The following is a 17,733-nucleotide window of genomic DNA, read 5'->3' on the forward strand; positions in this document are numbered from 1 at the left end:
TCGTCCCTCATATTTTATAAATTGATTTTTTTCATCCCTCACATTACACAAAATGAATTCTCCATCCCTCACATTTCAAAAAATGAATTTTTCATTTCTCACTAATTATGTGTGTGAATACATTTTTTTAAACACACACACACACATATATATATATCTATTTGATTTTGCTTAATAATAATAGTATAAACACATGTATGTAATTGGGCCCAACTTGTGGGCTATCTTCTTTTTTTGTATGATTATAACTAATATTTACCAATAGAACCTTAATTTGCATATTCTTATTGTATTTTGACCGAAAATAGCTTTATTTGTATACAGGGTACAGCAGCAGTGCAAAATGATGAATTAATCAGCACACCTCTGCTTCCAAAGATGTCCTAGAATCTCCTTTAATGGCACACAAGTCTTGAAACAAAGTAGCCCATTTGACTGCTTTTCGCAGCCTACCAATCAGATAGCCACGCTGACGTGCATTTGGACCATCTGGCAGCGTTTTCTTTTCCATAGCATGGCTCCAAGCTCTTTCTGCTGTATAAAGAACCACGTGAAGATACCTACAGTGTCCCCAACCACCACGCAGAATCAGGATAGATTAACGACCATTAAGAAATTATTAATGAGAGACAAAACAGTATATTTGTTCTTCAAATAGCAAAAGCGAAATTAAAACATTAACCAACTGTAATGTCAATCAAATTCAACCATTGGTCTTGGCAATCTATTACCTCACTTCAGTGACCATAGAAGCTGTAATCGCCCTTTTACTATATTTACCACGGCCATGCGTGAATTTCAACGACTTGTACAATCTCCTGAGCCGAGCAGTACAATACCTCCTAAAAAATTTGCAAAAACTGGTCAATTTCACATTCCCTCAATAGTACAACTCTATCACACCACATTTTTCACAAATTTAACCTTGCCACCTCTAATGATCAATGTCATAAATTCCCTCATAAACCTATATAGAGCACACTTACGCTTATATACTGGTAAAAACAATATCAAACGGCATTTCTTACAAAAATAAAACCTACTTCCCGGAACTTCATCGTACCAAATTACTCATAAACATATACCATAAGTGTACAAGCGTATAGGTTTAATACCGTAACGAGCGTAATCGCCCCAAACCGCAACCAATGCTGCATCTTGAGCGGATTTCAAGAACTGCAAAACTTAAATTCCACCAAAAAAAAAAAAAAAACCTAAATTATCACCTCAAAATTAAGCTGTCTAGAGCTTTAATGGGAGAGTGAATTACCATTGATAGAGAAACCTAGGGCTATTAATCTGATCAACGGATTCCGGAATTCTAGTTGTCCAACATCCATAGGGAGGACAGTTGTTCTCTTTGCTCCATTATCGTTAATGTGAAAATCCCGTCAGAATCTTAAATTTGGCGTCGTCTTTATCTGGAATTAGCCCGACAGCTTGAATGTTACGGTGGCTTGAAAGATTCTGAAGATTGTCCAAAATGCCCCTGGCTTGCTGGCACACTGCCTGGCGCGGGGTTTCGAGTTTAGTCGCTGAGTGAACGTAAATGAAGCCTGTTTGGTCTCGACATAAAAATCCTAGTCTCCTCTGCATTGTCTACTGTTTAATGGATTATGACAAGTACTGGAGTCTAATGTGTAATTCAAATTGTTTATGGGTACGTGGACAACAGACTTAAAGCCTAGGGGTCATTGTTAAATTTATCATAGCTTACTAATTTCGTCCATCATTTATATGAATTTAGTATCCACAACTAGTTTCTTCATTTTATATAGGGAAAATCGTCCAAAACGTCCCTTACATTTTGTAAAATAACTTTTTTCGTCCCTCACTTTTAAAATTGTAATTTTATATCCCTTACATTTTCACATCGGACAAATTTAGTCCCTAACTAGGTTTTCGATCATTTTTTGTCCGGAATCCATCATGTGCAAGGCACATGATCATTTTTTAAGGGTAAATTTGTCAAATTATATTTTACATAATCTCATCTATAGTCCTCCACATTTTATAAAATTAATTTTTTCGTCCCTCATATTTTATAAAATGATTTTTTTCATCCCTCACATTAAACAAAATGAATTTCTACATCCCTCACATTTGAAAAAATGAATTTTTCATTTCTCACTAATTATGTGTGTGAATACATTTTTTTAAACACACACACACACACACACACACATATATATATATATATCTATTTGATTTGCTTAATAATAATAGTATAAACACATGTATGTAATTGGGCCCAACTTGTGGGCTATCTTCTCTTTTTGTATGATTATAACTAATATTTACCAATAGAACCTTAATTTGCATATTCTTATTGTATTTTGACCGAAAATAGCTTTATTTGTATACAGGGTACAGCAGCAGTGCAAAATGATGAATTAATCAGCACACCTCTGCTTCCAAAGATGTCCTAGAATCTCCTTTAATGGCACACAAGTCTTGAAACAAAGTAGCCCATTTGACTGCTTTTCGCAGCCTACCAATCAGATAGCCACGCTGACGTGCATTTGGACCATCTGGCAGCGTTTTCTTTTCCATAGCATGGCTCCAAGCTCTTTCTGCAGTATAAAGAACCACGTGAAGATACCTACAGTGTCCCCAACCACCACGCAGAATCAGGATAGATTAACGACCATTAAGAAATTATTAATGAGAGACAAAACAGTATATTTGTTCTTCAAATAGCAAAAGCGAAATTAAAACATTAACCAAACTGTAATGTCAATCAAATTCAACAATTGGTCTTGGCAATCTATTACCTCCACTTCAGTGACCATAGAAGCTGTAATCGCCCTTTACTATTATTTACCCGGCAAAATGCGTGAATCAACGATCTTGTTACAATCTCCTGAGCCGAGCAGTACAATACCTCCTAAAAAATTTGCAAAAAACTGGTCAATTTCACATTCCCCTCAATAGTACAAACCTAATCACACCACATTTTCACAAAATTTAACCTTGCCACCTCAATTGATTTTTTTTTTTTTTCAAAAAATTGGTCCAAATTTTTAAAATTTTTTTTTTTTTCCCCCTCATAAACCTATATAGAGCACACTTACGCTTATATACTGGTAAAAACAATATCAAACGGCATTTCTTACAAAAATTAAACCTACTTCCCGGAACTTCATCGTACCAAATTACTCATAAACATATACCATAAGTGTACAAGCGTAGGTTATACCGGTAACGAGCGTAATCGCCAAACCGCAATCCATGCTGCATCTGAGCGGATTTCAAGAGCTGCAAAACTGTAAATTCACCAAAAAAAAAAAACTAAATTATCACCTCAAAATTAGCTGTCTAGAGCTTTATGGGAGAGTAAATTACCATTGATAGAGAACCTAGGGCTATTAATCTGATCAACGGATTCCGAATTCTAGTTGTCCACATCCATAGCGGAGGAGTTGTTCTCTTTGGCCATATCGTTAATGTGAAATCTCCGTCAGATCTTAAATTTGGCGTCGTCTTTATCGGAATTAGCCCGACAGCTTGAATGTAGGTGGCTTGAAAGATTCTGAAGATGTCCAAAATGCCCCTGGCTTGTAGCACACTGCCGGCGGCGAGGTTTTCTGGTTTAGTCGCTGAGTGAACGTAAATGAAGCCTGTTTGGTCTCGACATAAAAATCCTAGTCTCCTCTGCGCTGTCTACTGTTTAATGGATTATGACAAGTACTGGAGTCTAATGTGTAATTCAAATTGTTTATGGGTACGTGGACAACAGACTTAAAGCCTAGGGGTCATTGTTAAATTTATCATAGCTTACTAATTTCGTCCATCATTTATATGAATTTAGTATCCACAACTAGTTTCTTCATTTTATTTAGGGAAAATCGTCCAAAACGTCCCTTACATTTTGTAAAATAACTTTTTTCGTCCCTCACTTTTAAAATTGTAATTTTATATCCCTTACATATTCACATCGGACAAATTTAGTCCCTAACTAGGTTTTCGATCATTTTTTGGCCGGAATCCATCATGTGCAAGACACATGATCATTTTTTAAGGGTAAATTTGTCAAATTATATTTTACATAATCTCATCTATAGTCCTCCACATTTTATAAAATTAATTTTTTCGTCCCTCATATTTTATAAAATGATTTTTTTCATCCCTCACATTAAACAAAATGAATTTCTACATCCCTCACATTTCAAAAAATGAATTTTTCATTTCTCACTAATTATGTGTGTGAATACATTTTTTTAAACACACACACACACACACACATATATATATATCTATTTGATTTGCTTAATAATAATAGTATAAACACATGTATGTAATTGGGCCCAACTTGTGGGCAATCTTCTCTTTTTGTATGATTATAACTAATATTTACCAATAGAACCTTAATTTTCATATTCTTATTGTATTTTGACCGAAAATAGCTTTATTTGTATACAGGGCACAGCAGCAGTGCAAAATGATGAATTAATCAGCACACCTCTGCTTCCAAAGATGTCCTAGAATCTCCTTTAATGGAACACAAGTCTTGAAACAAAGTAGCCCATTTGACTGCTTTTCGCAGCCTACCAATCAGATAGCCACGCTGACGTGCATTTGGACCATCTGGCAGCGTTTTCTTTTCCATAGCATGGCTCCAAGCTCTTTCTGCTGTATAAAGAACCACACGAAGATACCTACAGTGTCCCCAACCACCATGCAGAATCAGGATAGATTAACGACCATTAAGAAATTATTAATGAGAGACAAAACAGCATATTTGTTCTTCAAATAGCAAAAGCGAAATTAAAACATTTACCAACTGTAATGTCAATCAAATTCAACCATTGGTCTTGGCAATCTATTACCTCACTTCAGTGACCATAGAAGCTGTAATCGTCCTTTTACTATATTTACCACGGCCATGCGTGAATTTCAACGACTTGTACAATCTCCTGAGCCGAGCAGTACAGTACCTCCTAAAAAATTTGCAAAAACTGGTCAATTTCACATTCCCTCAATAGTACAACTCTATCACACCACATTTTTCACAAATTTAACCCTGCCACCTCTAATGATCAATGTCATAAATTCCCTCATAAACCTATATAGAGCACACTTACGCTTATATACTGGTAAAAACAATATCAAACGGCATTTCTTACAAAAATTAAACCTACTTCCCGGAACTTCATCGTACCAAATTACTCATAAACATATACCATAAGTGTACAAGCGTAGGTTATACCGGTAACGAGCGTAATCGCCAAACAGCAATCCATGCTGCATCTGAGCGGATTTCAAGAGCTGCAAAACTGCAAATTCACCAAAAAAAAAAAACTAAATTATCACCTCAAAATTAGCTGTCTAGAGCTTTATGGGAGAGTAAATTACCATTGATAGAGAACCTAGGGCTATTAATCTGATCAACGGATTCCGAATTCTGGTTGTCCACATCCATAGCGGAGGAGTTGTTCTCTTTGGCCATATCGTTAATGTGAAATCTCCGTCAGAACTTAAATTTGGCGTCGTCTTTAACGGAATTAGCCCGACAGCTTGAATGTAGGTGGCTTGAAAGATTCTGAAGATGTCCAAAATGCCCCTGGCTTGTGGCACACTGCCGGCGGCGGGGTTTTCTGGTTTAGTCGCTGAGTGAACGTAAATGAAGCCTGTTTGGTCTCGACATAAAAATCCTAGTCTCCTCTGCGTTGTCTACTGTTTAATGGATTATGACAAGTACTGGAGTCTAATGTGTAATTCAAATTGTTTATGGGTACGTGGACAACAGACTTAAAGCCTAGGGGTCATTGTTAAATTTATCATAGCTTACTAATTTCGTCCATCATTTATATGAATTTAGTATCCACAACTAGTTTCTTCATTTTATTTAGGGAAAATCGTCCAAAACGTCTCTTACATTTTGTAAAATAACTTTTTTCGTCCCTCACTTTTAAAAGTGTAATTTTATATCCCTTACATATTCACATCGGACAAATTTAGTCCCTAACTAGGTTTTCGATCATTTTTTGGCCGGAATCCATCATGTGCAAGGCACATGATCATTTTTTAAGGGTAAATTTGTCAAATTATATTTTACATAATCTCATCTATAGTCCTCCACATTTTATAAAATAAATTTTTTCGTCCCTCATATTTTATAAAATGATTTTTTTCATCCCTCACATTACACAAAATGAATTTCTCCATCCCTCACATTTCAAAAAAGAATTTTTCATTTCTCACTAATTATGTGTGTGAATACATTTTTTTAAACACACACACACACATATATATATATATATCTATTTGATTTTGCTTAATAATAGTAGTATAAACACATGTATGTAATTGGGCCCAACTTGTGGGCTATCTTCTCTTTTTGTATGATTATGACTAATATTTACCAATAGAACCTTAATTTGCATATTCTATTGTATTTTGACCAAAAATAGCTTTATTTGTATACAGGGCACAGCAGCTGTTGCAAATGATGAATTTAATTCAGCACACCTCTGCTTCCAAAAGGTTGTCCTAGAATCTCCCTTTAATGGAACACAAAGTCTTGAAACAAAGTACCCATTTGACTGCTTTTCGCAGCCTACCAATCAGATAGCACGCTGACGTGCATTTGGACCATCTGGCAGCGTTTTTTCCATAGCATGGCTCCAAGCCTTTTGCTGTATTAAAGAACCACATGAAGATAACCTACAGTGTACCCCAACCACCACGCAGAATCCAGGATAGCATTAACCGACCATTAAAGAAAATTATTAATGAGAGACAAAAAACACAATTTGTTCTTCAAATAGCAAAAGCGAAATTAAAACATTTACCAACTGTAATTGTCAATCAATCAAACCATTTGTCTTGCAATTCCTATTACCTCACTCAGTGACCATAGAAGCTGTATCGCCCTTTTACTATATTTTACCACGGCCCATGCTGTGAATTTCAACGACTTGTACAATTCTCCTGAGCCGAAGCATTACAATACCTTCCTAAAAAATTTGCAAAAAACTGGTCAATTTCACATTCCCTCAATAGTAACAAACTCTATCACAAAACACATTTTTCACAAAATTTAACCTTGCCCACCTCTAATGCATCAAATGTCATAAATTCCCTCATAACCTATATAGAGCACACTTACGCTTATATAACTGGTTAAAAAACAATATCAAACGGCATTCTTACAAAAATTAAACCGTACTTCCCGGAACTTTCACTCGTTACCAAATTTACTCATAAAACATATACCATAAGTGTTACAAGCGTAGTTATACCGGTAACGAGCGTAATCGCCAAACCCAATCCATGCTGCATCTGAGCGAGATTTCAAGAAACTGCCAAAACTGATAAATTCACCAAAAAAAAAAAAAAACTAAATATCACTTCAAAATTAGCTTGTCTAGAGCTGTTATGGGGAGAGTGAATACCATTGATAGAGAACCTAGGGGCTAATTAATCCTTGATCAACGGATTCCGAATTCTATTGTCCCACATCCATAGCGGGAGAGTTTTCTCTTTGGCCATATCGTTAATGGTTGAAAATTCTCCGTCAGATCTTAAATTTGGCGTGCGTCTTTATCGGAATTAAGCCCGACAGCTTGAATGTAGGTGGCCTTGTGAAAAGATTCTGAAGATGCCAAAATGCCCTGGTTGTGCCACACTGCCGGCGGCGGGGTTTTTCTGGTTTAGTCGTGAGTGAACGTAAATGAAGCCTGTTTGGGTCTCGACATAAAAATCCAATTCTCCTCTGCGTTGTCTACTGTTTAATGGATTATGACAAGTACTGGAGTCTAATGGTTAATTCAAAATGTTATGTACGTGGACAACAGTACTTAAAGCCTGGGGCATGTTAAATTTATCATAGCGTTACTAATTTCGTCCATAATTTATATGAATTTAGTATCCACAACATAGTTTCTTTCATTTTATTTAGGGAAAATCGTCCAAAACGTCCCTTACATTTTGTAAAATAACTTTTTTCGTCCCTCACTTTTAAAAGTGTAATTTTATATCCCTTACATATTCACATCGGACAAATTTAGTCCCTAACTAGGTTTCGATCATTTTTTGGCCGGAATCCATCATGTGCAAGGCACATGATCATTTTTTAAGGGTAAATTTGTCAAATTATATTTTACATAATCTCATCTATAGTCCTCCACATTTTATAAAATAAATTTTTTCGTCCCTCATATTTTATAAAATGATTTTTTTCATCCCTCACATTACACAAAATGAATTTCTCCATCCCTCACATTTCAAAAAATGAATTTTTCATTTCTCACTAATTATGTGTGTGAATACATTTTTTTAAACACACACACACACACATATATATATATATATATATCTATTTGATTTTGCTTAATAATAATAGTATAAACACATGTATGTAATTGGGCCCAACTTGTGGGCTATCTTCTCTTTTTGTATGATTATAACTAATATTTACCAATAGAACCTTAATTTGCATATTCTTATTGTATTTTGACCGAAAATAGCTTTATTTGTATACAGGGCACAGCAGCTGTGCAAAATGATGAATTAATCAGCACACCTCTGCTTCCAAAGATGTCCTAGAATCTCCCTTAATGGAACACAAGTCTTGAAACAAAGTAGCCCATTTGACTGCTTTTCGCAGCCTACCAATCAGATAGCCACGCTGACGTGCATTTGGACCATCTGGCAGCGTTTTCTTTTCCATAGCATGGCTCCAAGCTCTTTCTGCTGTATAAAGAACCACATGAAGATACCTACAGTGTCCCCAACCACCACGCAGAATCAGGATAGATTAACGACCATTAAGAAATTATTAATGAGAGACAAAACAGCATATTTGTTCTTCAAATAGCAAAAGCGAAATTAAAACATTTACCAACTGTAATGTCAATCAAATTCAACCATTGGTCTTGGCAATCTATTACCTCACTTCAGTGACCATAGAAGCTGTAATCGCCCTTTTACTATATTTACCACGGCCATGCGTGAATTTCAACGACTTGTACAATCTCCTGAGCCGAGCAGTACAATACCTCCTAAAAAATTTGCAAAAACTGGTCAATTTCACATTCCCTCAATAGTACAACTCTATCACACCACATTTTTCACAAATTTAACCTTGCCACCTCTAATGATCAATGTCATAAATTCCCTCATAAACCTATATAGAGCACACTTACGCTTATATACTGGTAAAAACAATATCAAACGGCATTTCTTACAAAAATTAAACCTACTTCCCGGAACTTCATCGTACCAAATTACTCATAAACATATACCATAAGTGTACAAGCGTAGGTTATACCGGTAACGAGCGTAATCGCCAAACCGCAATCCATGCTGCATCTGAGCGGATTTCAAGAGCTGCAAAACTGTAAATTCACCAAAAAAAAAAAAACTAAATTATCACCTCAAAATTAGCTGTCTAGAGCTTTATGGGAGAGTAAATTACCATTGATAGAGAACCTAGGGCTATTAATCTGATCAACGGATTCCGAATTCTAGTTGTCCACATCCATAGCGGAGGAGTTGTTCTCTTTGGCCATATCGTTAATGTGAAATCTCCGTCAGATCTTAAATTTGGCGTCGTCTTTATCGGAATTAGCCCGACAGCTTGAATGTAGGTGGCTTGAAAGATTCTGAAGATGTCCAAAATGCCCCTGGCTTGTGGCACACTGCCGGCGGCGGGGTTTTCTGGTTTAGTCGCTGAGTGAACGTAAATGAAGCCTGTTTGGTCTCGACATAAAAATCCTAGTCTCCTCTGCGTTGTCTACTGTTTAATGGATTATGACAAGTACTGGAGTCTAATGTGTAATTCAAATTGTTTATGGGTACGTGGACAACAGACTTAAAGCCTAGGGGTCATTGTTAAATTTATCATAGCTTACTAATTTCGTCCATCATTTATATGAATTTAGTATCCACAACTAGTTTCTTCATTTTATTTAGGGAAAATCGTCCAAAACGTCCCTTACATTTTGTAAAATAACTTTTTTCGTCCCTCACTTTTAAAATTGTAATTTTATATCCCTTACATATTCACATCGGACAAATTTAGTCCCTAACTAGGTTTTCGATCATTTTTTGGCCGGAATCCATCATGTGCAAGGCACATGATCATTTTTTAAGGGTAAATTTGTCAAATTATATTTTACATAATCTCATCTATAGTCCTCCACATTTTATAAAATAAATTTTTTCGTCCCTCATATTTTATAAAATGATTTTTTTCATCCCTCACATTACACAAAATGAATTTCTCCATCCCTCACATTTCAAAATATGAATTTTTCATTTCTCACTAATTATGTGTGTGAATACATTTTTTTAAACACACACACACACATATATATATATATCTATTTGATTTTATTTAATAATAATAGTATAAACACATGTATGTAATTGGGCCCAACTTGTGGGCTATCTTCTCTTTTTGTATGATTATAACTAATATTTACCAATAGAACCTTAATTTGCATATTCTTATTGTATTTTGACCGAAAATAGCTTTATTTGTATACAGGGCACAGCAGCTGTGCAAAATGATGAATTAATCAGCACACCTCTGCTTCCAAAGATGTCCTAGAATCTCCCTTAATGGAACACAAGTCTTGAAACAAAGTAGCCCATTTGACTGCTTTTCGCAGCCTACCAATCAGATAGCCACGCTGACGTGCATTTGGACCATCTGGCAGCGTTTTCTTTTCCATAGCATGGCTCCAAGCTCTTTCTGCTGTATAAAGAACCACATGAAGATACCTACAGTGTCCCCAACCACCACGCAGAATCAGGATAGATTAACGACCATTAAGAAATTATTAATGAGAGACAAAACAGCATATTTGTTCTTCAAATAGCAAAAGCGAAATTAAAACATTTACCAACTGTAATGTCAATCAAATTCAACCATTGGTCTTGGCAATCTATTACCTCACTTCAGTGACCATAGAAGCTGTAATCGCCCTTTTACTATATTTACCACGGCCATGCGTGAATTTCAACGACTTGTACAATCTCCTGAGCCGAGCAGTACAATACCTCCTAAAAAATTTGCAAAAACTGGTCAATTTCACATTCCCTCAATAGTACAACTCTATCACACCACATTTTTCACAAATTTAACCTTGCCACCTCTAATGATCAATGTCATAAATTCCCTCATAAACCTATATAGAGCACACTTACGCTTATATACTGGTAAAAACAATATCAAACGGCATTTCTTACAAAAATTAAACCTACTTCCCGGAACTTCATCGTACCAAATTACTCATAAACATATACCATAAGTGTACAAGCGTAGGTTATACCGGTAACGAGCGTAATCGCCAAACCGCAATCCATGCTGCATCTGAGCGGATTTCAAGAGCTGCAAAACTGTAAATTCACCAAAAAAAAAAACTAAATTATCACCTCAAAATTAGCTGTCTAGAGCTTTATGGGAGAGTAAATTACCATTGATAGAGAACCTAGGGCTATTAATCTGATCAACGGATTCCGAATTCTGGTTGTCCACATCCATAGCGGAGGAGTTGTTCTCTTTGGCCATATCGTTAATGTGAAATCTCCGTCAGATCTTAAATTTGGCGTCGTCTTTATCGGAATTAGCCCGACAGCTTGAATGTAGGTGGCTTGAAAGATTCTGAAGATGTCCAAAATGCCCCTGGCTTGTGGCACACTGCCGGCGGCGGGGTTTTCTGGTTTAGTCGCTGAGTGAACGTAAATGAAGCCTGTTTGGTCTCGACATAAAAATCCTAGTCTCCTCTGCGTTGTCTACTGTTTAATGGATTATGACAAGTACTGGAGTCTAATGTGTAATTCAAATTGTTTATGGGTACGTGGACAACAGACTTAAAGCCTAGGGGTCATTGTTAAATTTATCATAGCTTACTAATTTCGTCCATCATTTATATGAATTTAGTATCCACAACTAGTTTCTTCATTTTATTTAGGGAAAATCGTCCAAAACGTCCCTTACATTTTGTAAAATAACTTTTTTCGTCCCTCACTTTTAAAAGTGTAATTTTATATCCCTTACATATTCACATCGGACAAATTTAGTCCCTAACTAGGTTTTCGATCATTTTTTGGCCGGAATCCATCATGTGCAAGGCACATGATCATTTTTTAAGGGTAAATTTGTCAAATTATATTTTACATAATCTCATCTATAGTCCTCCACATTTTATAAAATAAATTTTTTCGTCCCTCATATTTTATAAAATGATTTTTTTCATCCCTCACATTACACAAAATGAATTTCTCCATCCCTCACATTTCAAAATATGAATTTTTCATTTCTCACTAATTATGTGTGTGAATACATTTTTTTAAACACACACACACACATATATATATATATCTATTTGATTTTATTTAATAATAATAGTATAAACACATGTATGTAATTGGGCCCAACTTGTGGGCTATCTTCTCTTTTTGTATGATTATAACTAATATTTACCAATAGAACCTTAATTTGCATATTCTTATTGTATTTTGACCGAAAATAGCTTTATTTGTATACAGGGCACAGCAGCTGTGCAAAATGATGAATTAATCAGCACACCTCTGCTTCCAAAGATGTCCTAGAATCTCCCTTAATGGAACACAAGTCTTGAAACAAAGTAGCCCATTTGACTGCTTTTCGCAGCCTACCAATCAGATAGCCACGCTGACGTGCATTTGGACCATCTGGCAGCGTTTTCTTTTCCATAGCATGGCTCCAAGCTCTTTCTGCTGTATAAAGAACCACATGAAGATACCTACAGTGTCCCCAACCACCACGCAGAATCAGGATAGATTAACGACCATTAAGAAATTATTAATGAGAGACAAAACAGCATATTTGTTCTTCAAATAGCAAAAGCGAAATTAAAACATTTACCAACTGTAATGTCAATCAAATTCAACCATTGGTCTTGGCAATCTATTACCTCACTTCAGTGACCATAGAAGCTGTAATCGCCCTTTTACTATATTTACCACGGCCATGCGTGAATTTCAACGACTTGTACAATCTCCTGAGCCGAGCAGTACAATACCTCCTAAAAAATTTGCAAAAACTGGTCAATTTCACATTCCCTCAATAGTACAACTCTATCACACCACATTTTTCACAAATTTAACCTTGCCACCTCTAATGATCAATGTCATAAATTCCCTCATAAACCTATATAGAGCACACTTACGCTTATATACTGGTAAAAACAATATCAAACGGCATTTCTTACAAAAATTAAACCTACTTCCCGGAACTTCATCGTACCAAATTACTCATAAACATATACCATAAGTGTACAAGCGTAGGTTATACCGGTAACGAGCGTAATCGCCAAACCGCAATCCATGCTGCATCTGAGCGGATTTCAAGAGCTGCAAAACTGTAAATTCACCAAAAAAAAAAAAACTAAATTATCACCTCAAAATTAGCTGTCTAGAGCTTTATGGGAGAGTAAATTACCATTGATAGAGAACCTAGGGCTATTAATCTGATCAACGGATTCCGAATTCTAGTTGTCCACATCCATAGCGGAGGAGTTGTTCTCTTTGGCCATATCGTTAATGTGAAATCTCCGTCAGATCTTAAATTTGGCGTCGTCTTTATCGGAATTAGCCCGACAGCTTGAATGTAGGTGGCTTGAAAGATTCTGAAGATGTCCAAAATGCCCCTGGCTTGTGGCACACTGCCGGCGGCGGGGTTTTCTGGTTTAGTCGCTGAGTGAACGTAAATGAAGCCTGTTTGGTCTCGACATAAAAATCCTAGTCTCCTCTGCGTTGTCTACTGTTTAATGGATTATGACAAGTACTGGAGTCTAATGTGTAATTCAAATTGTTTATGGGTACGTGGACAACAGACTTAAAGCCTAGGGGTCATTGTTAAATTTATCATAGCTTACTAATTTCGTCCATCATTTATATGAATTTAGTATCCACAACTAGTTTCTTCATTTTATTTAGGGAAAATCGTCCAAAACGTCCCTTACATTTTGTAAAATAACTTTTTTCGTCCCTCACTTTTAAAAGTGTAATTTTATATCCCTTACATATTCACATCGGACAAATTTAGTCCCTAACTAGGTTTTCGATCATTTTTTGGCCGGAATCCATCATGTGCAAGGCACATGATCATTTTTTAAGGGTAAATTTGTCAAATTATATTTTACATAATCTCATCTATAGTCCTCCACATTTTATAAAATAAATTTTTTCGTCCCTCATATTTTATAAAATGATTTTTTTCATCCCTCACATTACACAAAATGAATTTCTCCATCCCTCACATTTCAAAATATGAATTTTTCATTTCTCACTAATTATGTGTGTGAATACATTTTTTTAAACACACACACACACATATATATATATATCTATTTGATTTTATTTAATAATAATAGTATAAACACATGTATGTAATTGGGCCCAACTTGTGGGCTATCTTCTCTTTTTGTATGATTATAACTAATATTTACCAATAGAACCTTAATTTGCATATTCTTATTGTATTTTGACCGAAAATAGCTTTATTTGTATACAGGGCACAGCAGCTGTGCAAAATGATGAATTAATCAGCACACCTCTGCTTCCAAAGATGTCCTAGAATCTCCCTTAATGGAACACAAGTCTTGAAACAAAGTAGCCCATTTGACTGCTTTTCGCAGCCTACCAATCAGATAGCCACGCTGACGTGCATTTGGACCATCTGGCAGCGTTTTCTTTTCCATAGCATGGCTCCAAGCTCTTTCTGCTGTATAAAGAACCACATGAAGATACCTACAGTGTCCCCAACCACCACGCAGAATCAGGATAGATTAACGACCATTAAGAAATTATTAATGAGAGACAAAACAGCATATTTGTTCTTCAAATAGCAAAAGCGAAATTAAAACATTTACCAACTGTAATGTCAATCAAATTCAACCATTGGTCTTGGCAATCTATTACCTCACTTCAGTGACCATAGAAGCTGTAATCGCCCTTTTACTATATTTACCACGGCCATGCGTGAATTTCAACGACTTGTACAATCTCCTGAGCCGAGCAGTACAGTACCTCCTAAAAAATTTGCAAAAACTGGTCAATTTCACATTCCCTCAAAAGTACAACTCTATCACACCACATTTTTCACAAATTTAACCCTGCCACCTCCAATGATCAATGTCATAAATTCCCTCATAAACCTATATAGAGCACACTTACGCTTATATACTGGTAAAAACAATATCAAACGGCATTTCTTACAAAAATTAAACCTACTTCCCGGAACTTCATCGTACCAAATTACTCATAAACATATACCATAAGTGTACAAGCGTAGGTTATACCGGTAACGAGCGTAATCGCCAAACCGCAATCCATGCTGCATCTGAGCGGATTTCAAGAGCTGCAAAACTGTAAATTCACCAAAAAAAAAAAACTAAATTATCACCTCAAAATTAGCTGTCTAGAGCTTTATGGGAGAGTAAATTACCATTGATAGAGAACCTAGGGCTATTAATCTGATCAACGGATTCCGAATTCTAGTTGTCCACATCCATAGCGGAGGAGTTGTTCTCTTTGGCCATATCGTTAATGTGAAATCTCCGTCAGATCTTAAATTTGGCGTCGTCTTTATCGGAATTAGCCCGACAGCTTGAATGTAGGTGGCTTGAAAGATTCTGAAGATGTCCAAAATGCCCCTGGCTTGTGGCACACTGCCGGCGGCGGGGTTTTCTGGTTTAGTCGCTGAGTGAACGTAAATGAAGCCTGTTTGGTCTCGACATAAAAATCCTAGTCTCCTCTGCGTTGTCTACTGTTTAATGGATTATGACAAGTACTGGAGTCTAATGTGTAATTCAAATTGTTTATGGGTACGTGGACAACAGACTTAAAGCCTAGGGGTCATTGTTAAATTTATCATAGCTTACTAATTTCGTCCATCATTTATATGAATTTAGTATCCACAACTAGTTTCTTCATTTTATTTAGGAAAATCGTCCAAAACGTCCCTTACATTTTGTAAAATAACTTTTTTCGTCCCTCACTTTTAAAAGTGTAATTTTATATCCCTTACATATTCACATCGGACAAATTTAGTCCCTAACTAGGTTTTCGATCATTTTTTGGCCGGAATCCATCATGTGCAAGGCACATGATCATTTTTTAAGGGTAAATTTGTCAAATTATATTTTACATAATCTCATCTATAGTCCTCCACATTTTATAAAATAAATTTTTTCGTCCCTCATATTTTATAAAATGATTTTTTTCATCCCTCACATTACACAAAATGAATTTCTCCATCCCTCACATTTCAAAAAATGAATTTTTCATTTCTCACTAATTATGTGTGTGAATACATTTTTTTAAAAACACACACACACATATATATATATATATCTATTTGATTTTGATTAATAATAATAGTATAAACACATGTATGTAATTGGGCCCAACTTGTGGGCTATCTTCTCTTTTTGTATGATTATAACTAATATTTACCAATAGAACCTTAATTTGCATATTCTTATTGTATTTTGACCGAAAATAGCTTTATTTGTATACAGGGTACAGCAGCAGTGCAAAATGATGAATTAATCAGCACACCTCTGCTTCCAAAGATGTCCTAGAATCTCCCTTAATGGAACACAAGTCTTGAAACAAAGTAGCCCATTTGACTGCTTTTCGCAGCCTACCAATCAGATAGCCACGCTGACGTGCATTTGGACCATCTGGCAGCGTTTTCTTTTCCATAGCATGGCTCCAAGCTCTTTCTGCTGTATAAAGAACCACACGAAGATACCTACAGTGTCCCCAACCACCATGCAGAATCAGGATAGATTAACGACCATTAAGAAATTATTAATGAGAGACAAAACAGCATATTTGTTCTTCAAATAGCAAAAGCGAAATTAAAACATTTACCAACTGTAATGTCAATCAAATTCAACCATTGGTCTTGGCAATCTATTACCTCACTTCAGTGACCATAGAAGCTGTAATCGTCCTTTTACTATATTTACCACGGCCATGCGTGAATTTCAACGACTTGTACAATCTCCTGAGCCGAGCAGTACAGTACCTCCTAAAAAATTTGCAAAAACTGGTCAATTTCACATTCCCTCAATAGTACAACTCTATCACACCACATTTTTCACAAATTTAACCCTGCCTCCTCTAATGATCAATGTCATAAATTCCCTCATAAACCTATATAGAGCACACTTACGCTTATATACTGGTAAAAACAATATCAAACGGCATTTCTTACAAAAATTAAACCTACTTCCCGGAACTTCATCGTACCAAATTACTCATAAACATATATCATAAGTGTACAAGCGTAGGTTATACCGGTAACGAGCGTAATCGCCAAACCGCAATCCATGCTGCATCTGAGCGGATTTCAAGAGCTGCAAAACTGTAAATTCACCAAAAAAAAAAAACTAAATTATCACCTCAAAATTAGCTGTCTATAGAGCTTTATTGGAGAAGTAAATTAACATTGATAGAGACGTCTAGGGCATTAAATCCTGATCAAACGGATCTCCCGAATTCTAGTTGTCCACATGCCATAAGCGGAGGAGTTATTCTCTTTTGGCCATATTCGTTAATGTGAAATCTCGTCAGATCATTAATTTGGCGTCGTTTTATGCCGGAATTAGCCTCGACAGCTTGAATGTAGGTGGCTTGAAAAGATTCTGAAGATGTCCATGCCCTGCGTTTGTGGCACACCTGCCGGCGGCGGGTTTTCTGGTTTAGTCGCTGAGTGAATCGTAAGAA

The 17,733-nt window shown here is 36.0% G+C and overlaps 1 protein-coding gene and 1 long non-coding RNA gene across 2 annotated transcripts; both read right to left on the reverse strand.

Moving 5' to 3' along the window:
* Window positions 1–14,540: 14,540 nt before the first annotated feature.
* LOC113757266 (signal recognition particle subunit SRP68-like) lies at window positions 14,541–16,941 on the reverse strand. The gene is made up of 5 exons (XM_027300630.1): window positions 16,925–16,941; window positions 16,558–16,753; window positions 15,297–15,355; window positions 14,917–15,027; window positions 14,541–14,745 (listed from the first exon to the last, which is right to left on the reverse strand). Exons 1-5 carry the CDS (start codon window positions 16,939–16,941, stop codon window positions 14,541–14,543), a joined length of 588 nt encoding a protein of 195 aa, XP_027156431.1.
* Window positions 16,942–16,968: 27 nt separating this feature from the next.
* LOC113757265 lies at window positions 16,969–17,371 on the reverse strand. The gene is made up of 2 exons (XR_003466238.1): window positions 17,305–17,371; window positions 16,969–17,035 (listed from the first exon to the last, which is right to left on the reverse strand). It is a non-coding gene; the product is annotated as an uncharacterized LOC113757265 (long non-coding RNA).
* Window positions 17,372–17,733: the final 362 nt, after the last annotated feature.

Source organism: Coffea eugenioides, unplaced genomic scaffold, assembly GCF_003713205.1.
Source record: "Coffea eugenioides isolate CCC68of unplaced genomic scaffold, Ceug_1.0 ScVebR1_2874;HRSCAF=3986, whole genome shotgun sequence".
Lineage (NCBI taxonomy): Eukaryota > Viridiplantae > Streptophyta > Magnoliopsida > Gentianales > Rubiaceae > Coffea > Coffea eugenioides.